This window comes from Leuciscus leuciscus (genome assembly GCF_965113295.1).
Source record: "Leuciscus leuciscus genome assembly, chromosome: 9".
Classification (NCBI taxonomy): domain Eukaryota; kingdom Metazoa; phylum Chordata; class Actinopteri; order Cypriniformes; family Leuciscidae; genus Leuciscus; species Leuciscus leuciscus.
Window position 1 is genome coordinate 37,452,320 of NC_138733.1, and position 27,889 is coordinate 37,480,208.

General features: G+C 37.7%; 6 protein-coding genes across 6 annotated transcripts; all 6 read left to right on the plus strand.

Moving 5' to 3' along the window:
• Nucleotides 1-3,386: 3,386 nt before the first annotated feature.
• LOC309506777 (claudin-4-like) lies at nt 3,387-27,056 on the plus strand. The gene is made up of 2 exons (XM_082180749.1): nt 3,387-3,460; nt 26,348-27,056. Exon 2 carries the CDS (start codon nt 26,356-26,358, stop codon nt 26,986-26,988), a length of 633 nt encoding a protein of 210 aa, XP_082036875.1. The 5' UTR covers nt 3,387-3,460; nt 26,348-26,355; the 3' UTR covers nt 26,989-27,056.
• cldna (claudin a) lies at nt 4,285-5,403 on the plus strand. Its single transcript, XM_082179420.1, has one exon. The coding sequence runs from the start codon at nt 4,341-4,343 to the stop codon at nt 4,959-4,961; it is 621 nt and encodes a 206-aa protein (XP_082035546.1). The 5' UTR covers nt 4,285-4,340; the 3' UTR covers nt 4,962-5,403.
• Nucleotides 8,360-9,529, plus strand: LOC309505946 (claudin-4-like). Its single transcript, XM_082179419.1, has one exon. The coding sequence runs from the start codon at nt 8,416-8,418 to the stop codon at nt 9,043-9,045; it is 630 nt and encodes a 209-aa protein (XP_082035545.1). The 5' UTR covers nt 8,360-8,415; the 3' UTR covers nt 9,046-9,529.
• On the plus strand, nt 10,399-11,576 carry cldnf (claudin f). Its single transcript, XM_082179417.1, has one exon. The coding sequence runs from the start codon at nt 10,472-10,474 to the stop codon at nt 11,213-11,215; it is 744 nt and encodes a 247-aa protein (XP_082035543.1). The 5' UTR covers nt 10,399-10,471; the 3' UTR covers nt 11,216-11,576.
• cldne (claudin e) lies at nt 11,717-13,734 on the plus strand. The gene has a single exon (XM_082179418.1). The coding sequence runs from the start codon at nt 12,373-12,375 to the stop codon at nt 13,000-13,002; it is 630 nt and encodes a 209-aa protein (XP_082035544.1). The 5' UTR covers nt 11,717-12,372; the 3' UTR covers nt 13,003-13,734.
• On the plus strand, nt 18,481-19,869 carry LOC309506778 (claudin-4-like). Its single transcript, XM_082180750.1, has one exon. The coding sequence runs from the start codon at nt 18,548-18,550 to the stop codon at nt 19,178-19,180; it is 633 nt and encodes a 210-aa protein (XP_082036876.1). The 5' UTR covers nt 18,481-18,547; the 3' UTR covers nt 19,181-19,869.
• Nucleotides 27,057-27,889: the final 833 nt, after the last annotated feature.

Consider the following 27,889-nt stretch of genomic DNA (forward strand, 5'->3'; position numbering starts at 1 on the left):
TAGATTGCTGCCAGCTTCTGAGTAATATCAAACTGATAAACAGCAAATACATTTTCAAGACATTTTTTTTTTTTTTTTTACATACAGTAATTAGTTTGTGCTCTGTGTACGTGCCAACAGTGAACAGCATGTGTTGTGTGTTTTAGTTCTTGTATTTAGCTGATAGAGGGAGCTACTAGATAACAACTCGTTTCACTTGAACAGTTTTGGTTTTGTGAGAACAACCTGACAGCAATGCAAACAGTCTTTAGCAATGAAAAATGTCTTAAAACATTTGGTAACACTTTATTTTAATGGTCCCTTTTGAACATTTAGTTGACTATGAGTAACTTTGCAACTACATGTCAACTAACTCTCATTATAGTATTAGTAGACTTTCTGCTTAATATTTACTAACTATTTATTATGATGGTTCTCCAACAGACAATTCTATTGACTATAAGTATCTTTGCAAGTACATGTCAACTTATTCTAACCCTAACCCTACCAGTCTACTAATACTCTATTAATACTGTAATGATAGTTAACAGACATGTAGGTGCAACTTTACTTATAGTCAGCAGAATGTGTTAAAGGGACCATCAAAATAAAGTGAAACCAAATATTTTATAATTTTTCTATTTTAAAATTACTATAAAAATATAATATATACTTGTACAAATGTGTACAACATTCAGGACCATGTGAGCGTTAAAAGTGCAAGGATTTAAAAGTAGAGTGTGGAGTAAAATGTGCTTTTGTTAAGCACCAAACAAGAATTTCACAGGTGAGCATTGGCCTTTGGAACAGTATGGTTGTCATAATAAACAATTGACATAAGACATGAGATGCATTTTTTTTTTACTAGAGGTTGTTATGTTTACAATAGTATGCAACCAGCATTTAAGGTCAGCACAGCATTTCTGTGTGGGAGTGTGAACCTGTTCCACCAGTTTCTCAGACTGTGCACATGTACTTTAGAGGCGATATGAAAAATGTGACTCTGCCTAAATATCCGCATTCACGTATGCATTTCTTTGCGTTTTCCAGATGCCAAAAACTTTTAATTTTTAATTAAATTCCCTTCCTGTCATTACCAGACAAGTATCTCAACATTTGGAAATCATTTTGTGTGCTAAGGCTTTAGGCCATTATTGAAATAATGCATCTTTAATGCAAAGTGTTTTGCATGAAATGTTTGCCTGAAACTCAGTAGTTCAACTCTGTTATGAGAAATATCTTATACAGAAAAAATATAATTTTTGATAGAAATCACAAATAGCCTATACTGGTATGTATATAAGATATAAAAAATTAATAATAATAAAATGCCACATTATATATAAATATATATATATATATATATATATATATATATATATATATATATATATATATATATATTATAAATATATATATATATAATAATAATTATTATTATTATTATTATTATATATATATATATATATATATATATATTTATATATAATGTGGTGTTAATGTTGGGGACATTAAATTTAACATTTAATTTAATACTCAACAATATTATTGATCTGCCTGCATTGACACTATTATACAAGAACTGAACTGAACTGAGCTGGATGATGACATCACGGTTTTCTCCAGAGCGGCTATATATATAAATGATCTAAATTAATAACTTTTTTACAATAAAATGAAACATCACAGAACTTACTTAAACTGGACTATGACGCTATTTTCTTCTGGAAACAAACTTTGTTGCATTATTTTCCTGTTATCTCTGTGAAGCTGCTTTGAAACAATCTGTATTGTAAAAAGCGCAATATAAATAAAGGACTTGACTTGACTTGACTGAATTATATTTGCTATATAATAGTTTGGTAGAAATGTTTTAAATAAGTAATTTTTTATGTGTGTGTGTGTATGTATGTATATGTATGTATTTATTTGCTTGCTTGCTTATTTATTTACTAACGTGATTTATTACAAGCCACATCGAAACTACCAGATACTACCAGGAATAAAGTATTTGATTTTGTTCAATTTTAAATGATTAAGTTAATGACGTTCCCTTTGCAATATATCAAACTTGTCCATTGTTTCTCAGTGTTTGAATTTTACTTTAATTTAAACATTTTCAGTCCTCTGGTCTGTGAAGTGAAAAGTGAAGAAAATTCACTTATTATCCTAGGAAAATCTAAGCTTTTATTTTCTGATGAGTTTTACCAAGATGTGTGGACCACTGTTCTGTGTCTGGTCTATTATGTTAATTGTTCAGAAACTCAGCCATCTTTAATTATCCGGCTGGGTCAAGCATCAAGTGTTCTCAGTGTCGTGTGTTCTTGTTTGATCATTGGAAAGCACCGCTGAGTCATCCGTCTTTTCATTCTTCTAGATCGCTATCACAGGCTTGATCATCCATAGAAACTATGTCTATGCGTCTCACGAGCCCGGGGGTGAAACTCTCTGATGTCAGACAACCTCCCCCGTCACCTGGGAGGAAGAAACTATTAAAAGATTCATTAGTAATTACACAGGTGACTGTAAACAGAGTGTGGGGACAAATGACTCACTGCTGAAAGTCAAAGGTGGACTTTTGTCACTGTGGAAATATTTGTTAATACCTACATAAATTACATTTATTTATGTTTCCTATATCTTATTGTTTCAATAAAGTTTCATTTGTTTACTACATTATTTTATGAAAATGTTCTTCTCACATTACAAAACTCATAGTATGAGCTGCTCATTTTCATTTTCCCATGTGTAATAAATTCATTTGCCTAACTTCTAGACCAGCCAGTTCTCCACATAACCGTTTAGGTGTTTGTTTATTTCAAGAGCCTCGCTGATTTTGAGATTCTGTTCTTAAGCACGTAGAAAATTCTAACTCACGTGTCCTTACAGGACAAACCCAATTAAATTAGTGCCCTTGGATGTTTGAACAAATGAACACTAACCAAATGTGATTCGTTTCCTATTTACTAAATTACAGTCATGTGATTATAATGACATCATCTTACCAATTGAATAAATTCTGATGTCTGTATTGAAATGTTTGATACTACAGCCTCAAATAGGATTTCATAGAATTCAAAATAACCCATTTGAGAAGGTAAACTTTGGCAGACCATCTTTCCTCAATTCCTTAATTGCAGACATTCCTTACCTGTGAGGAACCGTATCCACTTTCTCCTTGCCAAGGGGATTTTAATGAGCTTCCATGTAAAATAGAGCCATTCTTGTCCTTCTGGCCACCAAACAGAGCGTTCTTTCATTCATGAAACAAACAGTATCTCCTACTCTGTCCCTCTTTTTTCCCCCTCCATTTTCTACACAGCAAACACCTGAGATTGATTTTCATCCCTTCACCATGTGCCTCTAATGTCTGTTCCCTGCAAACCCTTGGACAGCGAACACTTTTTCGCTCTTTTAACTATATAGTGCAGCAGTGGCTTTAGGAAAGATTCCACCTCTTTCTCTGGACATTGGAAACCAGGTCAGCATTCTACTGCTTTTTCCCTTGATTCTTTAGAAATTCTACTATTTAGAACAAATATTAACTATGTAAAGAATGGAAGATTGTGGAGCTTCAAGTAGTGGCCGTTTTAATCTAATTTAAGCAACTGCTTTTTCCATTGAATGTCTTTTTGTGAGATAAAAAAGTATGTGTAAGAGAAGTATTGGTGAGAGGGTGGCATGAAATACGCTTTGCTCGAAATGACTAATTTCATTAAACTCATTATTAAAACTGTCTGCATATAATGGTCACATAATTATCTCTAAGTAGATATAAAATGTGTGGTATCTTTTGCATTATGGAAAATCATCCGTCTAAGCTAAAGCTTCAGCTACAATTAGTGAAGACAAAAGACAGTGAATGAAAATTAAGAGTCTTTTGGGTGTGTGTTTCAGAGCCTAAATCAATATTTTGTACAATTCGTGCTCTTTTAAATGTTTAAACGTATGTTAATTATGTTACTTAATCTTTCAAAACCCTTCACGGGCCTGGGTGTATTATATTTTTGTGTCTGCCTTGCTTCTTTAATCTTCATTTATGGATTACTCCTATTGTTGAATCATGTTATTTTCCACAAAAACTATGAATAACTAATGATTCATAAAATGCCCTAAAGAAATTCACCCTAATGCGAGCATGAGTTAAGACTCGCCCCTAGGATTTGCTTGATCGATGACAGCACAGGCCAGGGGGCGAATCATGGTGACGATGTGCCTGTGAGTGATTCCCTGCTGCCCCTCCTTGTTCCCCACGCATAAAAGAGCCCGCTTTATTCCCATGTTCACTTAACTGGCTCTACAGACTGAAGCATACCTTTTCTTTCACTCTCTTTGACTTCAACGCACAAGCAAAGAATAGCATGGTATCAGCAGGGTTACAGATGCTGGGCATTGCCCTGGCTGTCATTGGCTGGATAGGGGTAATTGTGGTTTGCATTCTCCCTATGTGGCACGTCACGGCTTTCATCGGACAGAATATCGTCACAGCGCAGATTACCTGGGAAGGAATCTGGATGAGCTGTGTTGTGCAGAGCACTGGACAGATGCAGTGCAAAGTCTACGACTCAATGCTGGCTCTCAGCTCAGATCTACAGGCTGCCCGTGCCTTGTGTATTATCTCCATCCTGGTGGGCGTTGTTGGGATCCTGCTAGCGGCTGCTGGAGGGAAATGCACCAACTGTATTGAAGATGAGACAGCCAAAGCCAAAGTTGGTATTATTTCAGGAGCCATCTTCATCGTCTCTGGAATTCTGTGTTTGATTCCAGTCTGCTGGACCGCCAACACAATTGTAAGGGACTTCTACAACCCTTTAACCATCAGTGCACAAAAAAAAGAGTTGGGAGCTTCGTTGTTTATTGGGTGGGCTGCTTCGGCACTGCTGGTTATTGGCGGCTCACTGCTTTGTGCAAATTGCCCTCCCCGGGATCAATACACCACGAAGTACACTGCTCGGCCTGGAGGAACCAAAGGGTATGTGTGAAGCGGAGCCAAAGAGCCCTGCTAATAGTGACATTCAAACTGCCCAATTTGTGAACATTGTACCTTGGTTGTACCAACATTGTACCAGCTTTTGACCTGTGGTGTTACAATTGACCATGCATGCGAACGCTCTATCACTGACCAAATGGTTGAATTAGCCCTCAGCTCTCCAAGATATGACAGGAATGGTGAAATACTAAGAATGTATCAGTGTGAATGTGTCACAGTGCTGAACAGAACTCTACTGCCAAAGAAAATGGAGCGGGAACTGTAAATATCTCTTCTTAACTTTGCTGACTGGCTTCACACTCTGAGGATGTACTTAAACTGTTAAGGATTTATATAAAATGTAAATGTATTCATATTGTGTTTTAAAATTGTGACAGATTTGAGCTAGAAAACATTTCAAGTATGTGCATTGCAACAAATAAATTCATTACAAACACTCAAATTAGTGTTTTGTGCCTCATTACACACAATTAAAAGTGGATTTTTGCATATACAGTATGTCAGTTATTTATAAATAATAAAAATCTGAATCTAGCAAACCCGTAATTTTTTTACTATTTGTTTAGAAAGACGGTTCTGTTCTCAATAAATTATCTGATACATAATTGGGTAATATTTAAGCTATTTGTGAGGTTTCAAAACTACTAGGAAGTAAAATATTAAAACATAAAACACTACTATATTGTGTCTTTTGCCTTTTTAGTGTGCAGTGGAGTGTACAGGAGTTTGTCATAGCACTAACACGTACATGCAAATGCACGAATACACTGTATACCAGTCTATATAGTCAAATCAAGTCCCATTTATTTATATGGCGCTTTTTACAATACAGATTGTTTCAAATCAGCTTTACAAAGATAACAGGATAATAATGCAAAAAAAGTTTTTTTCCAGAAGAAAATAGTGTCACAGTGAAGACTATTGTTAAGTAAGTTCAGTGACGTTTAATTAAATTAAATTTTTTTAACCAATGACAAGACACATGGCAGGATCACATGACAAACAAGGAATCACATGACAAGACACAGAAACATGACAATGACAAGAACAAGAAACAAAACCCAAAACGTGACATGCATATACATATATATTTACACTCTAAACAGAAATGCAAGGGGGTAAATATATTCTTTCCTTCTCAAAACACTGAGTTTTGATTTATAAGTGAACAATTTATGTATAAGTGTTTTCACACATGATAATTGGGTGTAGGTAATTGGGAAATGATTGTACAATTTAAATGGCATTGTTTCCCAAATTAAACAAAAGAGCTGTTAGTTTTGAATGAAGTGTCTAACGTAGAGAACTGTGTTTAGAGTTTTGCAAAAAGTTTGTTTTACAATTGCAACCTGAGTGTAAAGCACGTAATGTGCTTGTAGTTTAGGAGACTTTTAGTGTCTAAGCAATTTAAAAAATGTATGACAAATAATAGTTGTATTATGTCTGATTAAATATCCAAATATATGATGTATAAGTTTCAGCTTATAGAAGTGTTTTTACTTGTAAGAATGGTATAATTTTGTCTGGAAATTAACAAAATGGAAAAATGGAAATGTTAAATAGCGTTTTGTAGCTGTTAAGCTATTGAATGTCTACACAGAAAACTGACTTTCAAAAATAAACCTACCCTGAGAAGTAAATGTAGTAAAGGTTGTTGCAATTAACCCCAGTCTCCTGTGTCTAACCAGGAGAAACAAAAATATTGTTTCAACATATCCAAATAGTTATGGCATCCTTGGTGGGATATCCACACTCTAAAAAATGCTGGGTTGTTTCAACCCATGTTTGGGTCAAATATAGTGTTACGTCCCAGGTCTAGGGTCCAGGAGAATAACATAAATAACTTCCGATACAACTGACTTCTTGTTTCTTTCTCTTTTATTACTTTGAAACAAGTTGTTCAAATTGGAAAACAGCAGCACAAGACATCAAAAAGAAGCAAATTAACTTCAGGGTTGAGAAAGCCAAAATAACAAACAAAATTCAATCTACCTTTTTTTTGAGAAAACTTATGATCCTATCAAAGAAAAAGTAAACAAAAATACAGACTGAACTGACTCCCTTACTAGCCAAAAACAGGAGAAAACGTTTGTTCACAATAAAGCAAAAGCGGCACCCCAACCCCTACGGCTTCTGTGCTGAAGTAGTGACATTTACTATAATTATAATAAGGAACGAATCACTCAGACACGTTGAGTGTTAAAAGAAAAAACGTTCACAGAACGCTTAAAAAAAAAATAGAAAAAGAACAACAAACGGGGATAAAGTAAAAGGACAATAAATAACACAGTATTTAAGTTACTGCACAGAGATATTTCTCTTTCCAACAACACAACAACAGCGCTATGAATGAACAACAGTCCCCTTTTCTCTCTTTGCCAGATCCACGTCTCTTCCTCTTTTTTGAAAGACGCGCAGTTCCAGGTTGACCAACCACGGGGCACATTCTCGACACGTTCAATTAGGGAGGTGCAACCTACGTGAGTGACAGAGCGAGAGAGAGAGAAAAAGAGAGAGAGAGAGAGAGAGAGAGAGAGAGAGACCATACACAATACGTCTCATCATAACAATAGACAAACCCAACCATTTACTTTTTTTTTTTTTTTTTTACCCAATGGTTGGGTTTGTCCATATTTGGCCCAAACATGGTGTAACGAAGATTAGTGGTTATGGGAAGAAGGAGGCGGGAACCAGTGAACGTTTAACAAACTTGAATAAAAATAAATAAACACAAAATGAAAGTAAAGGCGGCAGCCCCTCACGGACGACTGCCCCACAAACATAATAAAATAAACAAAACACAATGTAAAGTCCAGGCCTGGTCCTCTCTCGTCCTTCACTGTCGTCGCTCCTCCTTTTATGCTTCCGAAGCTCCTCCATGACCAGTGCGTCACGCAGGTGGTGCTCATCAGTAATCATCACGTCACCGGCCCGCCCTGCTTGCCACAGAGGCGGAGTGCAGTTATTATCATGTACATAAATCATTCTAAAAAGGTTTTTTCCCTCTTACAGTCATGGTTAGGTTTAGGGTTTGGGTAAGGGAATTTATGATTAGCGTGCATTTTTGTATAATTTCTTGCAATTTTGTTTGTTGTATCATCTACCTATATCATAAAAATGATAATCCATAATCCTAAACCATAATCCCCCATCTAAAGGCCATATCTTTTCACAGTAGCTTTTATGTCAGTGCAAGGTCATTTTGAAAAGTTATTTTTTAACTGACCTTGAAGGACCTCAAAGTGTTGCTGTGCTTTGTCAGTTCCTCTTGTTTCGTGTTTATAGTGTAAGCAGCCAAATGAGAATCATAGGGGCTCTCCAGAAATCATCAACTCAGGACAACCAAACTCCGCCTTTTCACACTTTTCCTATAAAGAGCAAACATGTCTGGTTTGCACACTTTTGGCTACTTTATCACTGTAAAGGCAGGCCTTTGATTTAAAAACATGGTCTCCCAAGGACTTCAGATTATGGGCATGGTCACAGCCATGCTGGGTTGGTTGGGGGTCATTATCGTGTGTGCTTTGCCCCAGTGGAGGGTGTCTGCATTTATTGGAGCCAACATTGTTACAGCACAGATCATCTGGGAGGGCATGTGGATGAACTGTGTGGTGCAGAGCACTGGACAAATGCAGTGTAAAATCTATGACTCCATGCTGGCACTCAGTTCTGACCTTCAAGCTGGCCGGGCCATGATCATCATCTCCATTTTGACCGGACTCTTTGGAATCATCATTTCTATGGCTGGTGGGAAGTGCACCAACTGTATTGAGGACCCAGGGTCTAAAGCAAAGGCGTGCATCATTGCAGGGATTTTCTTCATTGTCTCTGGACTTCTTTGTCTGATCCCAGTTTCATGGTCAGCAAATACGATCATACAGAACTTCTATAATCCGTTGATGGTGGAGGCCCAGCGGAGAGAGTTGGGTGCAGCTCTGTATATCGGCTGGGGATCTGCTGGGTTGCTCTTACTAGGAGGAGGAATACTTTGTTGGAGCTGCCCGCCAAAGCAAGAACGCATCTACAACCCCAAGTTCTCCGCCGTGAGGTCCAGTTCAACAAGAGAATTTGTCTGAGATGCAGAACCCATATGACTGGCCTTAAAATGCACTCTAGTAACTGCAGATCTAATTACCGTGACAACAATTCATCTGTAGAATTACTTGAGACATTTTTTACATTTAATAGTGTAAAATGTTCTATCTCCCTAGCAGTGAGTCTCTTCTGAAAAGAGATAATTCTGTAAAATTATGTTCTTTTATATGTTGGTATTCCAGTAGCAGAAACAGCAGAGCAAAGCGCTAGAAACATCATGGCTTTGATCATCTGGGAATGTTTGAACTGCTAAAATGTATACTTTAAATGCAATGCAAGTCCCTTTGGATAAAAGAGTTGGCCAAACGCTTAAATGTATGTATTACAGCTTTTATGGATGGGAATATATATAGGTTTATTTAAAATACTTACAATAATACCTTTTGTATTGTTCTGTAATTTGTCATGTGTATTATGTATTTTTGTCATAATGTACTAGCATCAATAAATAACATTGTATCTCAAGTCTTCAGACTGTGATGGTATTAATTAAAGCATATATCACTAGTTCATACAAGTTTAAAAACTCTTGGGCAACAGCACATACTTTCACAATGTTTTCTCTAAAAAATAAATAAGTTTAAATCTGATGGCAAATTCTGAAGCCTAATCATCAAAACGTCAGAATATTTCTCTCTTGGCTCTGTGTAACTAGCATATGGATGTATGCACTGGACTCTTTAATATACAATATTTTCATGTTTCACATTCACTGGAGTGTCATTGCTCTTTGAAACAGTTGTAACTGCATATTATTAGTGAGATTCTAATTTCAGTGATGGAAAGTCAAGGCTTGGTATGAGTTCGGCCATTAGTCCATTAGTCCAAATTATAGACACTCTGTTAATATCCTTTAGAAGGCACTTAAAATAAGTCTTGTGCTATAACTTTGTAACCCAAAATAAAGTGTAAACATTCCAAAAAAAAGCGGTTGCCTTGTCTGTAAAACATTGCTTTAGCTCAAGACTTTTTTTAAAAAGTAGTTAATTTATGCTACTGAATGTAATACTGTGATAATGTACAGTTTTTACAGCATTTCACCTCTTTCAAATATAAATTTAGTTTCAAATCTTGTGTTAAACACTATTTGTTCATTTGTAATTAATTTCCACTCATCTGAGAGAATCTTCAAATCTTTGACTTATCTTTGACACAAGAGAGACAAGACTGAAATGGTTTTGAAAGCATCTACTGTACCAACAGCAGATCTGAATGTGTCTTCACGGAATGGCTGCATATTTTAAGAATCTTGCTTTGGAATCTTGTTCAGCAGGATTAAAACAAACAGCTCTGCAAGACTCCTCCCAAATGAGGCTCTGTGTCAAACAGGCCATCACTTCCTGCTTGTTTCTCAGACACTCATGGATTACGACCAGACCAACAGCTGCTTTTGATTGTGACAACACCATGGGAAGGATTGCTAAAGAAGTGTCTGGCCAGATCCTGTGCTTCACTGGTTTTGTTGGTATATGTGTCTGTTGTGGCATCCCATTGTGGCGTGTCACTTCGTACATTGGTGCCAACATTACCACGGCCCAGATTGTCTGGGACGGCTTGTGGATGAACTGTGTAATGCAGAGCACTGGACAGATGCAGTGTAAAATCCAAGACTCAATAATGAGTCTGACCCAGGACTTGCAAGCGGCACGTGCGCTGATCATCATCGCAATAGTGATCGGCGCCATTGGGATGATACTGACGTTTGTGGGTGGCCAGTGCAGTAGCTGTCTGAAGAAGGAGTCCTCCATGGCTAAAGTGCTGATCGTGGGTGGCATCCTCTGCATTGTTGCTGGAGTCGCCTGTCTTATACCGGTCTGCTGGTCGGCAGCTGTCACCATCTCAGATTTCCAGAATGTTCTCACAATCGCGACACAAAAGAGGGAGCTTGGGGCATCCATATACATTGGCTGGGGCGCCTCAGCATGTCTTCTGTTTGGAGGGATCATTCTGTGTACTTCCTGTCCACCGAGAGAAGATATGTATCCAAATTACCCAGGCATGTACCCCTACCAAGGACCTATGTATGGGCCTCCTGGAGCTTACATGCCTGCCAACACATATGCACCTAGTGTAGCATATACTGGAAGTTATGTTCCTAACAAACCTTATCCAGCTCCAGGTTACACAACTGTTCCGGGACAATATCTTTAGCTAATGGAACATTTCTTTGACTGACACCTTCTAAAACTGTGCTTCTCAACATTTTTGAATGCAACTTGTACTTACTTTCAGTGTTTGATTGAATAAAATGTATATATCCAACAACAAATCTAATTAGCGACTTGTTTGCAATGTCACAAAGCTTGTTTGCAAGGCTTCTTTGCTAGCCTGTGAATGATGATTTGGAAAAACTTGTTTGTCCACTTTCTCCACTCATTCCAGTTGTTCTAGAGGTAGAGATTTTGTAATGCTAATTGGCATATGAATACATGTATGTTTCAACACAGAAGGTAAAATTTGTGAGTACTGGTGTATCGTTCACTTTCTGTAAATCAAGCATTTTCTGATGTTTTTTTTTTTTTTTTTAAGAATCTATAAATCTGATTGCGTCTCCACAGGGAAATATTTTTACAATGAATATAGCTTTGGATTTTTATAAATGATCTTGTCAATAAATGTATTTCTGAAATATTACAAATGATTTTAAATTGTCATTTCTAAATGTATCCTTTGTTAGTTGATTAATTGAATCTTGAGCAATAAACCTTTTTCGCTCATCTGCCAACCAGTTAAAAATTTGAAAACATGATAAAAATGCCTTTTTTGGAAAAGCGTTGATTTAATTGTATTGTGAATTCTACTTGGAAAGTACCAGGGATTCTGCCATGAAACAGGAAATAAACGCATATGGACAGTGTAGCATTGGTTTAGTTTTTAACAGTAGAGAGAAAAGAAAGCTAACCAAAATATAATGTCAAAAAGCCTTTAATTCATCCGGCCATCAAAACACTTAGCTCTATTTTTAGCTTCATATTTTTTTGTTTTGAGTCTCAACAAGACTTATGGTTAATACCTACCCAATCCTTTCAGTTGATGACTTGGCTCATTTGTATTCGTGACATGGCCATTGTTCAGTTCCTTGCCGATGCGCATCTCATCGAAACTAGCCACAGTATCTACATTCCCTTCTGAGGAATCTGGTCAGGCTTGAAAATTTACCTTAACCTGGTTTCAGGTCCATCCAACTTAGACTCCTCCCTTCGTCTGAGAAAATCTTAAAACTCTGAAGGGAGGAACAGAAGTCATTTCTACGATAAAGAGAGGAGCGAACACTTTCAAGCCAACGAAGCCAAGCAAACGAGAAAAAAATGGTGTCTATGTGTCGACAGATCCTGGGCATGACCCTAGGGATTATTGGTTTCATCGGAGCTATTGTGATTTGTGCCCTTCCTATGTGGAAGGTGACCGCATTCATTGGAGCCAATATTGTGACTGCACAGACCATCTGGGAAGGCTTGTGGATGAACTGTGTGGTACAAAGCACAGGACAAATGCAGTGCAAGATCTACGACTCCCTCTTGGCCTTACCTCAGGACTTGCAGGCTGCTCGGGCACTTGTGATCATCGCCATCATTGTGTGCGTCTTTGGGATCATCCTGGGAATTGTTGGGGGGAAATGTACCAGCTTTATCGAGGAAGAAAGCTCAAAGGTGAAAGTGGCTATTGCTAGTGGTGTAATCTTCATCATCGCTGGAGTGCTGGTTCTGGTCCCCGTCTGTTGGTCAGCTAACACCATCATCAGGGATTTCTACAACCCCATTCTCACAGATGCCCAAAGAAGGGAGATGGGAGCTTCTATCTATATTGGATGGGGTGCAGCTGCACTGCTGATCCTGGGAGGAGGTATACTGTGTAGCTCCTGCCCACCTAAGGAGGACAACTACGGCGTCAAGTACTCTCAGCCACGGTCCGTTGCAACCAGCAAAGCCTATGTCTGAAAGAGATCAAGCACACAAAGACTTTTTACTTGCAAAGACTCTTTTTCCCCGTAAAACCTCTTTATTCCCAGCTGTGGATTTTTTTTTTTTTTTTTAAGGAGAAACAGCAGAAGAACAGTGTCTGATATGACATATAGTTTATATACTGAGGTTTTGTGCTGTGGTTATACAGATCACTGAAAGAGAAAATTGTGCATGTATAATGTGATGAGAGGAATCCAACTCAGGGAAGAAACGATCTGTTTTTCATAAACAAGCCATTCTTGCAATTTATGTTTAATATGACAATAGTAATAGTTTTAGTAATCAGAAAATTAAAGATATCTAACTGTTAATAAAATACAATGTCTATGGTTGTATAAAATGTGTGTTAACCTTCTTATCTAAGCTTCTAAGTTTTTTTTTTTTTTTGTTACATAAATTAGCATTTTTTTGCACAAAGATGTCTTGATCATTAAATTTGTCTTATTATTTTGTTATTAAAATAAATGGTTCTGTAAAACAACTTATTGATACTGTATTGACATTATTTCATAATAATACTTTGACAATATATTCTCACGAAACATTACAGATCAGATCATCATGCCTCAGATAAAACTGCTGAAAAACTCAACAGAGATATTGGCAAAAATCTCCTGTAAAACAGTTTGAGCAATTTTGCTGTAAAAAAATCTTAATTTTGCTGTGAAAGAAAACAATAAACAACATGTTCAGTCTGTTTCCACTTCATTGGAAGAGTATTGAAAATGTATTGTTTTTTACATAACATGAACTCAATGAAAAATCTATTTTTATTGGGTGAATAGATATTATGAAATTCTATCACTTTGTTGTGCACCAGGCATTTGCACCAGCAAATCAGCAAGCGGTCTTAATAAGCTGTTGGAACAGTGGATTTATTAGAATTGTGTTTTGAAACATTATTATTTTATGGCAATAATAGAGCTATGTTAACACTTTAACATGATTAGGGCCTGAGCACAGAAGGTGAAGGGCATAGAGGCCTGAACCAGAGGCACTAAAGCCCTATAGTTTTTGGCATATTTTTTCACTATTATTTTTAGATATTTTTTGAGGCCTTTGCCATGCATGAAACTTTGCAGACACATCAGACCTGCAAAAAATGTAAAAGTTCTGTAATGCTTGGACTTTGGCGTGGTCGAGTGCAGGCTGTCGTCAGGATGAAGTTTCTCCAATGTGCACGAAATTTGGTATGGTCATTGATGACATCATATAGGACAATGTTCACTTGGTTTTATCTGACTCCGTCAGCCATCTTGGATGGAATGTGGGATTTTACATTTTCCCACACTGTTTTGATGGTCTTACCATGGCTAAAATATCATGACAGTTAACAGATACATTTGTTTCAGCACATCTTTTGTTTTGATACTGCAATTCAGGAGACCCATGCCTCATTGGCTCCACAGCGCCCCCCAGTTCGAAATTGCATTTTGGTCCCTTTGGAATATGCAAGAATTAGTACTAAACTAAACAAAAAACTAAACTTACAAGTTTAGTTTTTTGTTTAGTTTAGTACTAATTCTTGCATTTTAGCAAAAAACATTTTAGCAATTGTTTGGTCATTTGTTTTGGGTGTAGCCAGTGGACTCCATAGTGCCCCATAACATTTCCAAATGTATTTATCAATACCAGTAAATTACAGGTAATGTGCACTGTGTGAACGCGGAATGAAGATTTCCGGTATGATCACGTATGAGGTCAGAATGCGCTGATGTAAGAAGTCTGCTTTGGGCCAATTGTCACCTTTGTCACCTTTATTTACTGTATATAGAGCTTTTTACAATACAGATTGTTTCAAAGCATCTTTACAGTGATAACAGGAAAATAATGCAACAAAGTTTGTTTCTGCAGTACAGCAGATCTAGAAGAAAGAAGTTTCATAGTCCAGCTTAAGTAACTTCAGTGATGGTTCATTTCGGTTGTAAAAAAGTTATTAATTTAGTTAATTTATATCTATAGCCGCTCTGGAGAAAACAACGATGTCATCGTACAACTCAGTTCAGTTCTCATATAACGGTGTCAATGCAGGCAGATTAATAATATTGTTGAATATTAAGTGTCCCTAACAAAGCAAGCCAAATGCCAAAGGCGACAGTGGCAAGGAACCAAAACTCCATCAGTGACAGAATGGAGAAAAAACCTTGGGAGAATCCAGGCTCAGTCGCTCAATTCTCCTCTGGCCAATGAACAAACAGTGTATGATTATGATTCAGGCAGCATTATAGGTCAGAAGTCAGATTGGATCAGAAATTGGATCAGATATCAGTTGGATACTATTATGCACATCTCGTGTTTTTAAGAGCAAAACTGTGCCCTGTTTGATCATCCCCTTATGCCTTTCACTGAGACGTCAAAAAATGTTGTCAAATTGAACAGATAGTGAAACTAAAGCACTTCTCCTCATGCGGGCGGATGAAGACAATGGCGTGACGTTTAAAGATCACTTCCGATGACTGACATCACAGAATTGACCAGTATTTTGGAGCTTATGTGTGAATGGCCTCTTACCAGTAAAAAGCCAGAACACCATTGCTTGCGTGAGCAGCATATTTGTGTATTTACTGGTAAAGTCATTCTGGTAATTTAACGGTAATTTACCAGGATTGCTGTGTGAAAGCAGTTATTGTCCTCAACATTACAACTGGCAGAGGGAAGAAGGACATTTGTAACAATTTTTTTTCAATTTCCCTTTTTCCTCTTTCACTAAATTGCTTCAGATGTTTGTATATAATGACAAAAAGTATAGATTTCAAATTCTTAAGGGATTTTTGATCTCTTAAATACTGTTGCCATGGCAACACATCAAACATTTGTATCCTTTTTATGTTTAGTCATTTCTTTTTAGGGTACTTGCCGTGCTTTAATTTTCATGATCTTTTGCACACTCGTCAAAGTCATCTCCTATTACGGCTTAGCAAAGGTTCATTCATGGACATGTAGAGGGGGCTCTATAGCGCCACCTAGAAATGGGCATGTTCAGGGAACTCTGTAGCAAATACCAGCTATGGTAAGCTACGGTCACCAAGCTTTGCACATATATAGATCTCATCAAGCCGGACAACTTTCACACCACAGACATTAGCTCCGCCAAACAGGAAGTCAGCCATTTGTTTTAATGGCATACTGTGGCGTTTCAAATACTCCTCCTGGGGGATTCTTGTGACTGCCATCAGACATAGGTAAAATCATGCCAAGACATTGAAGACTCTAAATTGGAAAAGGATTTTTGATATCTTGAAAGCATCATGGGGAGAAGCAGGGAACGGGTGACTCCTGCCGACTGCCCGAACCCGGAGGAGCCGTCCACCATGCGGCGGAGGAATGTCGAGCCATCCCCCGAGGGCTATCCAGCTCCGCCAGGCACCACGGAGAAGATCACCCAGCTGGTGGAGGACCAGAGGGCAGTGCGTTTTGGGAACCGGACCAAGATTTTTTTTTCTTCTTTCCTCTCTCCCCTCCCTCCCCTCTCTCGCTCCTCATGCTTCCATATCCTTTTCTCTCGCCTTGTCTATCCATACCCCCAGGTGCTGCGGCCGCTGTGCCTGGTCCCCCCGAAGGAGGTGGGGGTGGGGGGTAGAGCACAGTCCCGGGAGTACCCCCCAGCCTGCATGGGGCGATGGGGGTATGTGGCGAGCAGGACGAGGCAGAGGGCCGTGAGAGAACGGCACGAGACCGGTGGCGTGATTGATAATGATGGGGACACACCGGTCGTAACACACCGGTCTCGTATCTCTCACGGAGGACCTACGGGAGCATAAAAGGAGGAGCGACGACAGTGAAGGACGAGAGAGATCAGGCCTGGATTTTATGTTGTGTTTTGTTTAGGGCTGGGGGAATTAACGCGTTAATCTTTGCGATTAATTTGAGATGTTTAACGCGTAAAAAAAAAATAACGCAAGTAACGCAGCACTTTTTTTTCTGAATTCAAATACCATAGCAGTTGGTTTGAAGCCAGATGCACCGAATTTTCGGCCGCCGAATGGCATTTTGTGTCCATCCGTGTTCTGCGATCAGGTTTCACGAGCAGGTTTTTTCCGCTCCGTGTGTGAGCCGCGCGCTCCGTTCTGTGTGTGTGTGTGTGTGTGTGTCGGCGCGCTATTATTGTTCCGCTCCGTGTTTGCACTGCGTGTTCTGCTCTGTCGTTCACGGCCCAAACACTCCAATCATGTACCGATCACGCACTGGAAAAGCAAAGTCCACAACGTGAAATTTCTCAGTAGTAGACTTCTGTTTGCAATAGCCCTACTGAGCTATATAGTCATGCTGGGCAAAAATGGTACAATTACCTGCTCTGATCACATGCTCTGATAATAATAGCTTTGTAGGACTATATTTTATTTTGATAATTAGTAAAAAAATTAAATAAATAAAAATCTGTTAAATTGATTATGTTGATTGATTATTGAAAAAGAAAAATATATTGATATATTGATGTTTAATATTATTTTAATATAGCTATTTTCTGTTCCTTTTTTTTCTGTGTTGTTTAATTTAATTAGGTGATTCTAAGTTTAAATATTGATGATTACAAACTTGGGGGAAATGCAGTTAATTGCAATTAGCCCTAGTTTTGTTGTATGTGACAGCAGTCGTCCGAGAGGGGCTGCTGTCTTTACTTTCATTTTTGTATTGGTTTATTTTATTATTAAAGTTGTTAAATATTCGCCGGTTCCCGCCTCCTTCTTCCCATAACAACGAACTTCATTACAATTACAAATTAAACACCCACACAAGCTTAATCTAAATTAAAAAAGATTCAGTCACCTATAACCCTTTTACATGTATGAGCACAGCTTCTGCTCTTCCACCAGAATGGTTTGCTTTCACGAATAACGAACTGAAGCCTGAAACAAACCGGCCCCGACTTACGAAAATAATGGTGATGTAACACTGCTATGTGTTGTTTACCTAAGTATAACCAGTTAAAAAACATACAGTGAGTGTGCATCCTGGTTAAGAGGCATACTGCCCCCTTTTACCCAGTTGTACAGTTTGCCCTGGCTATTGATTGTAATACAGTGCGAGGGCCCTTCTTCCCCTGTGACGGGGGACCCCTCGCTGGTTTTGTTTTTGTGAGATTGAACTGACTGCCTAAAACTAAAATGATACTGCTCAATGGGGAAAGAGCACATACTGATGGATATAAATCATTTTATAATATTAGCCATGAAGCTAAATCTTGTTTATTAAATTTACAAATTCACAATTTGCTTATTAAATAAAATGAGTGTAAAAGCACTAGATCACTAAATCACTATAAAGGCTTATGGTTGATATATGTGGTTGTTGGGTTATCCTCATTGATGCGTGTCACATAGAAACGAACTGTGTCCCACATTTCCTGCTGTGGAATCTAGTCAGGTTTAACCTGGTTTTAGGTCCATTCAACTTGGACTCCTCCCTTTGGAGAAAATGTTAAAGGTTGGAACATTCTGAAGGTTAGGAACATAAGTAATTTCTTGGATTAAGAGAGGAGCAAACACTTTCAAGCCAACAAAGCCAAGCAAACAAGAGAAAAATGGTGTCTATGTGTCGACAAAGCCTGGGCATTTGCTTGGGCATGATTGGTTTCATCGGAGCTATTGTGATTTGTGCCCTTCCTATGTGGAAGGTGACAGCATTCATTGGAGCCAATATTGTGACTGCACAGGTTTTCTGGGAAGGCTTGTGGATGAACTGTGTGGTACAAAGCACAGGACAAATGCAGTGCAAGATCTACGACTCCCTCTTGGCCTTACCTCAGGACTTGCAGGCTGCTCGGGCACTTGTGATCATCGCCATCATTGTGTGCATCTTTGGGATCATCCTGGGAATTGTTGGGGGAAAATGTACCAGCTTTATCGAGGATGAAAGTGCAAAGGTGAAAGTGGCTATTGCTAGTGGTGTAATCCTCATCATCGCTGGAGTGCTGGTTCTGGTCCCCGTCTGTTGGTCAGCTAACACCATCATCAGGGATTTCTACAACCCCATTCTCACAGATGCCCAAAGAAGGGAGATGGGAGCTTCTATCTATATTGGATGGGGTGCAGCTGCACTGCTGATCCTGGGAGGAGGTATACTGTGTAGCTCCTGCCCACCTAAGGAGGAGGAAAACTATGGCGTCAAGTACTCTCAGCCACGGTCCGTTGCCACCAGCAAAGCCTACGTCTGAAAGAGATCAAGCACACAAAGACTTTTTACTGGCAAAGACTTTCTTTCCCCCCCTGTAAAACCTCTTTATCCCCACCTATGGACTTTTTTTCCAAGGAGAAAAAGTAGAAGAACAGTGTCTGATATGACATAGTTTATATACTGAGGTTTTGTGCTGTGGTTATACAGATCACTGAAAGAGGAAATTGTGCATGTATAATGTGATGAGAGGAATCCAACTCAGGGAAGCAACTATCTGTTTTTCATAAACAAGCCATTCTTGCTATTTATGTTTAATATGACAATAATAATAGTTTTATTAATCAGAAAATTAAATATATCTAACTGTTAAAAAACAATGTCTATGGTTTTATAAAAATGTGCATTAATCTTCTTATCAAGTTTTATTTTTTGGGTTACATAGATTTGCTTTTTTTGCACAATGATCATTAAATGTGTCTTATTATTTTGTTATTAAAATAAACTTTTCTGTAAAACAACTTATTGCATTGACCATTTCATAATAATAGTTTAATAATAATGAATATTCTCACATCAAAGAAAACATTACAGATCAGATCATGCTGGCCTCTGACATGGTGACTAAACTGCTGAAAAACTCAACAGAGATGTTGGCAAATTTTTTTTGTGCAGTTTCGATGTAAAAAACATTTGACTGTAAAAGAAAACAATAAACAACTATCAGGCATGTTCAGTCTGTTTCTGCTTCATTCGTTTCTTACATAACATGAACTCAATGAAAAATAAAAAAATTGTATTGGGTGAATAGATATTATGATATTCTATCACTTTGTTGTGCACCAGGCATTTGCACCAGCAAATCAGCAAGTCTGAATAAACTGTTGGAAGAGTGGATTTATTAGAATTGTGTTTTGAAACATTATTATTTTATAACAATAACTTTAATGTGATCATTATAATATGTGATAATATGATCATTTTGTAATATTAGCCAGTAAGCTAAAAACAAATTTTTTTTATTAAATAAAATGAGTGTAAAAGCACTAGATCAATAAATCCCTAAAAGGTCTTGTGGTTGATATCCAAAAGTTTTTCAGATGATGACTTGGTTCATTTGTATTTGAACCAAGCCATCAACCGATAGTTCCTTGTTGATGGGCATCTCACAGAAACTAGCTGTATCCACATTCCCTGCTGTGGAATCTGGTCAGGTTTAACCAGGTTTCAGGTCCATCTGACTTGGACCGCTCCCTTCTGAGAAAAACTTAAAACAGGTTAGTCATTTGTACAATTAACAGAGGAGCAAACACTTCCAAGAAGACAAAGCCAAACAAACAGAATAAATAAATAAAAATGGTGTCTATGTTTTGATTTATCCTAGCCATGTCCCTAGCTGTGTGATACAAAGTGCAGGGCAAATGCAATGTATTCACTCTTGGACTTGCAGGCTGCTTGGGCACTTGTGTTGCTTGCATTTATGCTGGGACGTAGGTTGTGGGGCGACAGGTAAAATTTAAACTATTAGGCTACAAGAAAATATATGTTTTGAGTTGGTTCCAGAGGGACCAAGTAATAGTTTTGCAAGTCACAAGCAAGTCTTGGTCAGTTAACACCATCAGGGATTTCTCCAATTCCTTGCTCGCAGATACCCAAAGGCATGACGCATGTTCAGTCTGTTTGCACTTCAATCAAAGAAATTTGGTCAAAATTATACCTACTAAGCAAAAATCATTGTTTCTATCATTACATTAACTAAATGAAAAAACTATTTTTAAATGGCTGAATCACTTTGTTGTGCACCACACTGTTGGCACCTTACCAGGCTTTTTTACAGTTTCACGAGTTCACACTTACATATAATTAGATGGAGTAAAGCTTTATGTGTATTTGGCGTGCTGTCCAGGGGGAGGGCTCCGGGCTCGGAATTTGGCCCAAACCTCTTTTAACAGTTTATTACTGTTAAAATATATTACGGGGCTGTGCCATTTAATCTTGCACCTTTAACCCTTTAAACCCCACAGGAACATATACTGTAGTGTCCACACTACAAAGAGTAGAAGTAACACTGAAGCAGTGTTGCAGTGAGATAAGGGAATATGTAAGTGATTTTTGAGCATTAGTGATGAACACCTGCTGTTAACAATCAGAATCACTGAAGGAAAGAGGAAGAAGAACAGAAAAAAGAGACACAACTACAACTGATTTCCAGCCATTACACATTATTACACTAATTACTAACCAGTTTGACTTTATTTCTGTTATACATCTACAGAATCTCATATTGAGAATTAGCAGAGGTTTAGAAATTGATATTTTATTGAAAATGTTTGGTTTGGATTACCATTATGGTGATCAGTGTTTACTTAATTGGGCTCTTGACCCTTGACATTTTAAAACCATTTTTGCTTGTGCTGCTTTAACTGTTTTGCTAGCCACATTTATGGCAAAAAAGGTGATGATGATCAGTGAATGCTGATTGTTATGCATTGATGATGACGACATATTTAGTCTCTTGATTCACTGATCTCATCCAGTGTTCAATCCTTTATCAAAAGTGTTGCATTATAAAAGAAAATGCAAGAGTTCCAGCAACAATTGTTTTGAAGGATTTTTTAAACCCCAAAATAATAATTTAGACACACACAGAAATAAAAAATCGGCATATAAAAAGACCATTAAGCGGCATAATTTATAATTTTTTTTTACTATTCTGGCACCCAGCATGCATTGCGACACAAAACATTTGATTGTCACCATTGTTGAGATTCATATGCTGATTGTTGATGTCTGTGTGTTTCTAAATTATGCACGAGTTCAAAATGTGTTATGCTCTGTATGATTTTAAAAAGAACTGATTACTGAACGAAAACTATAGAATCACATAGCTACTATCATCCATAAATATAAAATTAAAAGACACAGAACAGGATCCGACAAGTTCATGATGATTGATTATGGCATCATCGCAACACAGCCAAAAACACCTGATCAAATTCCTCTTGGCTTTTTCTTGCCATGACATCCATGCTTTTTAAACACACAGTTACAGCAGCCAAAAAAAAAAAAAAAAAAGTTTAAAGTCAAGGGTCAAGAGCCCTTAATGGTGACTAAAAACTTTATTATTTTCAATAAAACATCTAAACCTCTGTTAAATCTCAACAAGGACTTCTATACAAGTATGAAACAAACTGGTTTGTAATCTGGTTTCACACTCAGTGTGGCTGGAAGTCAGTATAGTTCTTGTGTTTTCCTGCTTATGTCTCTTTTTTTCTGTTCTTGTTTCTCTGTCCTTCAGTGATTCTGCTTGTCAGGTGTTTATCAGTGTCTGAATAAACACTTCTTTTCATTCACTATCTCAAGTGGACTATATTAGTGAACTAATTTAGGGAATAGTGAATGAGGGTATAAGGTGTGATTTGGGACACTTTGAGGCTACTTTCTTGAAAATTACAAATATTGCCCACAATGCACTGTTTTCTATAGTATATTACTTTATTAATTGAAAATAGTATGTTACTCTCAGAATTTTGTCATTTTTTTACACCAAGGTTTTACAGTGCTGGCATTTGCGCCAGCAAATCAGCCATTAAAACTGTACATTTATTAGAGTTTCAATAATACAGCTACTTTAATACTTAAGCATATGATTTTATTTGTTTTTGTAAGATTGAATTTACTGCCAAAAATAAAATGATGCTGTTCAGTGGAGAAAGAGCACTCAGTGGTGGATGGAAATAATTTTGAAATATTAGCCAGCGAGCTTCCTTACTAAATAAAATGAGTGTAAAATCACTAGATCTATTTTATTTTTTATCTGTAAACATCCCTAAATACAAGTTGATTCAGTTCTTCTAGGCAAGACAATGGCCATGTTTACATGCCGAACAATATTATGTTATTAATTTGGTCAAATTCTGATTATGGATCTAGGCCATAGTAGTATAAACAGGTTGCTATGGAAAATGTGTTGTTGATGGACCCTTTTGAGACCTCTGTGTCCAGGGCATGCTAACATCGTAAGGCATCCCTGAGATTCATGTGCATAAATTTCAGTAAATTAGCTCATTTCAAGAAATGAGGTTTGGCACAGAAAAAAGTTATTTGTTTTTCTGAAGCTTTGGTTTCAAGTTCTCCAAAACTGGTTAGACAACTAGCAATGGCATTTGTCTGAATATTAACAACAGGATGTGGGTGACGTTACTTTTGGAAAATATTTCTGTCTTAATATTAAGTACTAAATTTCAAATGGATTAATCGAATGGATAAAGAAAGCAACATTGAGTTCTGTAGCATAGCTTTCTTAATTAACATGAGGCTTCTAAACATGTTTATTCAAACAAGATCATTATTCCTACCGTATAGGAAGTGAAAAAAGGAACGTAAACCGATCTTACACATTTAAAACCCTTTATTGTCACAACCTCACAAGCCAGCTATTTCCTCAGTTTATGCGGATGCGGATTCACATTTAGAATAGCATGTTTTTTTCCCTCCTTGAACCCAGCGTGTTTACCTCCAACATACTGGTCTAGTTTTTGGAAAGCAAATCCCCCAAAAAACCCAGAAGGTGATATTGAGATTGGCCCTGTTTGATTGGATTGGAGTAATAATTCTGTGTGACCCATGTGTAGAGTTACAGCCTTCATTGGTACCAACATTGTGACCTCTCACCTTTATTTATATAGCACTTTTTACAAGTGGAATAACATGAACAGGAAATATAGATAACAGGGAAATAATGCAACAGAGTTTGTTTCTGCTGTACAGCAGATCTAGAAGAAAATAGCATCACAGTCCAGCTTAAGTAAGTTCAGTGATAGTTCATTTTTGTTTTAAAGATTTATTAATTTAGTTCATTTTTCTATACAGCTACTCAGTAGAAAACCATGATGTCATCGTCCAGCTCAGTTCAGTTCTCATGTAATGGTGTCAATGCAGATTAATAATATTGTTGAATATTAAGTGTGCCCTACTAAGCAAGCCAAAAGCCAAAAGCCAAAGGCGACAGTGGCAAGGAACCAAAACTCCATCAGTGACAGAATGGAGAAATAAACCTTGGGAGAATCCAGGCTCAGTCGCTCAGTTCTCCTCTGGCCAACGAACGAACAGTGTATGATTATGATTCAGGCAGCATTTTAGTCAGATTGGATCAGAACAATCAGAATATTATCCAGGTCCATCTGGTTGAAGATCGGAGTCACGCCGGTATGGAGACGAGTTTGTTGAGGATCAGTGCCGATGGCTGTCGTGTGGATGAGGCCTTCACAGGGGAGAGTCTAGTTTACACAATCTCTGCTGACACTTCAGGGATGCGTTGTGGTCGTGTCCAGGCGCAGGTCCTCCATCTGATCTGAACACGGCCCGGATCCAGCTGACTACAGTAAACCTCGGAATAAACAGAAAGATTAATATTAGCGTAGATGCCATTCTTCTTATGATGTAACGAGTAAATCATGTGTTATAGGATAGGAAGTGTTCCCGGTTCCGGCTGACCTAATTTATGCAGCCCAACAATCATTTAACTGATTTAAATAATAGTTCTGTATAATGTTATATGTGTATTCCAGGTTAAAGAGACGAGTCTGCTTCTCGAACAATGTTGGGAAGACTGTTCCAGAGTTTAGATGCTAATAGGAGAAGGATCTACCACCTGCAGTTGATTTTGATATTCTAGGTATTATCAACTGGCCAGAATTTTGAGATTGCAATAGACGTGAAGGACTATAATGGGTTAGGAGCTCGCTCAAGTACTGGGGAGTTAAACCATATAGTGCTTTGTAAGTAGTCAGCTGTGTGGTGGAGAGTACCAGACAGATGCAGTGTAAAGTCTATGACTCCATGCTGGCACTGAGGCCTGATCTGCAGGCTGATCGTGTCCTGATGGTCTTTTCCATCGTGGTTGGTGTCGCTGGGTTGAGATGAGGGCTTCATTCGACCACTCAGCATCTGTCATATATAATCCTGTAAGGATGGTAAACCCATCTAGTGGGCATGATGCTCTTCCCGACCACACAGTGCCAGTCCCATGGTCTCCAACTCCTCCCAAGACCTACACACAGTTTCATTAGAAAGATAGTTGTATATTTTATAGTGTATTTTGACACGACAAAATAGTGTAGGTGAAATTCTTGGAGAACTTTTAACTGTTGAATTCTCTTGTGCAAAATCACTTGTTTTTCACTAATTATGTGCAGTTTTATATGAAGTAAACATTGTTGGCTAAATTGGTCCTGGCTTTTGTTCTCATTCTTTTTTTTGTGCATGCCAGAAGAACATACTTTACACAACACTAGGAAAACCTGCTGTTCAGGAACACCCACTAGTTTCCACTAGTCAATCGAACATACCACATGTTCTCTGAGAACAAGATGATGCATAGATATTGTTTTTGTACTGCTTGACAAACTGTACAAATACAGGTTCTAAGGGATATAAATAAGTTCATAGTCATTTTTACCGTGGGTTAAGGTTACTGTACTTTATTAATTATGAAAAGTTGATTTGTATTTCACTTGCATTGTGTGTTTCTTCATCTTCTGAGAGACACTGGACAAAGAATTATAAATTTGAATGAGCAATTTGACTTAAGTGCTTTTTTTCTATTTTTGACACATTTGAATTCACATTTGAATTCAGGAGTTTCAGTTAAATAGAAAACCAGTTCTCCCACAACCTTTCTTACAGGGCTCATATTGCATGTTTCTCAGGCTTACGTACACAAACATCCTGAGTTTCCTTACAATGAGAACTTTTCACAGAGTCACTGTGTTATTTCAGATAACCACTACAGGGAAATGCCAGGTTTTCTCTTACGTAAAACCCATACATATTCTTTTATGTCCGAACACGTGCATTACATTCTTAGAAATGTAAACAAGTGATGTCAAAGACAGAGATAAAAGTATGACAACCATCACTAAACCATGCAGCTCTCTGTTGAGAAATATATTTCTCGGTTAGTATCGGTTTCATTCAAACAAACTCCAAACACAACTGTGTTTGGGTAAACTCAATTCAGCGCCACCGTTGCTCACCTGTATTTTGAAATCTACTGCCCTCTAAGTGAGAGAAAATCATTCATACGCTACTTTATTAGAGCTGCAACCAAATCACATCTGTTTCATTATTAAAATATTTATGTTACAGAAACACTGATAAAGCAAGAATTAAAGGTTGTCTCTGTTTGTCTGTTTTATGTCGTCCCCAGCCCCCTCCATGGCTTTGCAGGTTTTGGGAATCACTCTTTCAATGATTGGCTTTGCAGGAACCATCATCATCTGTGCTCTGCCCATGTGGAAGGTAACCGCCTTTATCGGCACAAACATCGTGGTGGCGCAGGTCTTCTGGGAAGGATTGTGGATGACGTGCGTGTACGAGCGCATTGGGCAGATGCAGTGTAAACTGTACGATGCCCTGCTGGATTTGGATCCTTCCCTACAGGCATCGCGTGGGCTAATGGTGACCGCCATGGCTTTGGCCTGCTTGGCTTTCCTCATTTTTCTGGTTGGGGCTGATTGCACCAACTGCCTAAGTAACCCACGCGCCAAAGCACGGATTGTGGTGGTATCTGGGATTACCTTTATGCTTTCTGGACTGACTACTGTGGTGCCTGTGTCCTGGACAGCCGACTCCATTATAAGAGACTTCCATAATCCTATAGTGCATGAAGCACTGAAGAGAGAGATGGGGGCAGCCCTGTATGTGGGCTGGGTGACAGCGGGCTTTCTGTTCGTTGGTGGAGCCGTTCTCTGCACCAGCTGCCCACCAGAGCGGGACAACTATTCACCTAGATACACCCTAACTAAATCTGACACCCACAGTGGCTACGCCATACAGAACTACGTCTGATATACAGCACATGCCACTGAGTAAAGCGGACACACTGGTCAAATGCAAAAGCAATACGTCATAATGTACAGGTGTTAAACGAAACACTTCATCAGATCCTAAAGAATTGCTAATTAAGAAAAGTGGGATTTTTAAGTGATTAAACATATCTCTCTCTCTCTCTCTCTCTCTCTCGTTACCAGAAATTTACTGTAAAAAAATATGGTAGTAACATTTTAGGTTTTACAAACTTAAATTAAAATTTACAGTAATAAACCGTATTTCATTATGTGATAATGTTAATTTACCGACCTATTGAAGTATTAATATCTGTTTTATACCATTGTAATACACTGATAACCAACAATCACAGTAGTAATGAGAGTCACATGATCAATCAAAGCTCATCACAAGCAGTTATTCCACAAGAAAATTAATACTAATAAATAAAGAGTGTAATATATGCACAGTATCATTCACACAAACATTAAACACCATCATGGTAACACACATGAAATTTTAAAAATACAATAAACATTCATTTACAACATTAAATGTAACATAAATCCTTAATGTACATAACTAGTAATTAGTAAAAAACTAAGAAAACTATGACAAAACATAGTTATTTCAACAAAAATACATAAAATGTGAAGTGTCACGCAGGGAATTGTGGGAATGTCAATTTATGGTTTTTCACTGTAAATGATACAATGACTTGTTCGCTTTCAGTTCCAAAAACTGTGCATTTAACGGTATTTTACAGTAAAATTACATTAAATGTACCATACAACAACAACAACATTTATTTATAAAGCACATTTAAACACAATATAGATTGATCAAGTGCCAAAGTGCTGTACATACAACACAAAAGCTAAGGAATAAAAATGCGTTTTAAGGTTAGATTTAAAAATGTCCA

What these genes read in the sequence shown, in the direction of transcription:
- cldne (XM_082179418.1), top strand. Translation starts at nt 12,373, where the DNA reads ATGGTGTCTATGTGTCGACAGATCCTGGGCATGACCCTAGGGATTATT.
- cldnf (XM_082179417.1), top strand. Translation starts at nt 10,472, where the DNA reads ATGGGAAGGATTGCTAAAGAAGTGTCTGGCCAGATCCTGTGCTTCACT.
- LOC309506777 (XM_082180749.1), top strand. Translation starts at nt 26,356, where the DNA reads ATGGCTTTGCAGGTTTTGGGAATCACTCTTTCAATGATTGGCTTTGCA.
- cldna (XM_082179420.1), top strand. Translation starts at nt 4,341, where the DNA reads ATGGTATCAGCAGGGTTACAGATGCTGGGCATTGCCCTGGCTGTCATT.
- LOC309506778 (XM_082180750.1), top strand. Translation starts at nt 18,548, where the DNA reads ATGGTGTCTATGTGTCGACAAAGCCTGGGCATTTGCTTGGGCATGATT.
- LOC309505946 (XM_082179419.1), top strand. Translation starts at nt 8,416, where the DNA reads ATGGTCTCCCAAGGACTTCAGATTATGGGCATGGTCACAGCCATGCTG.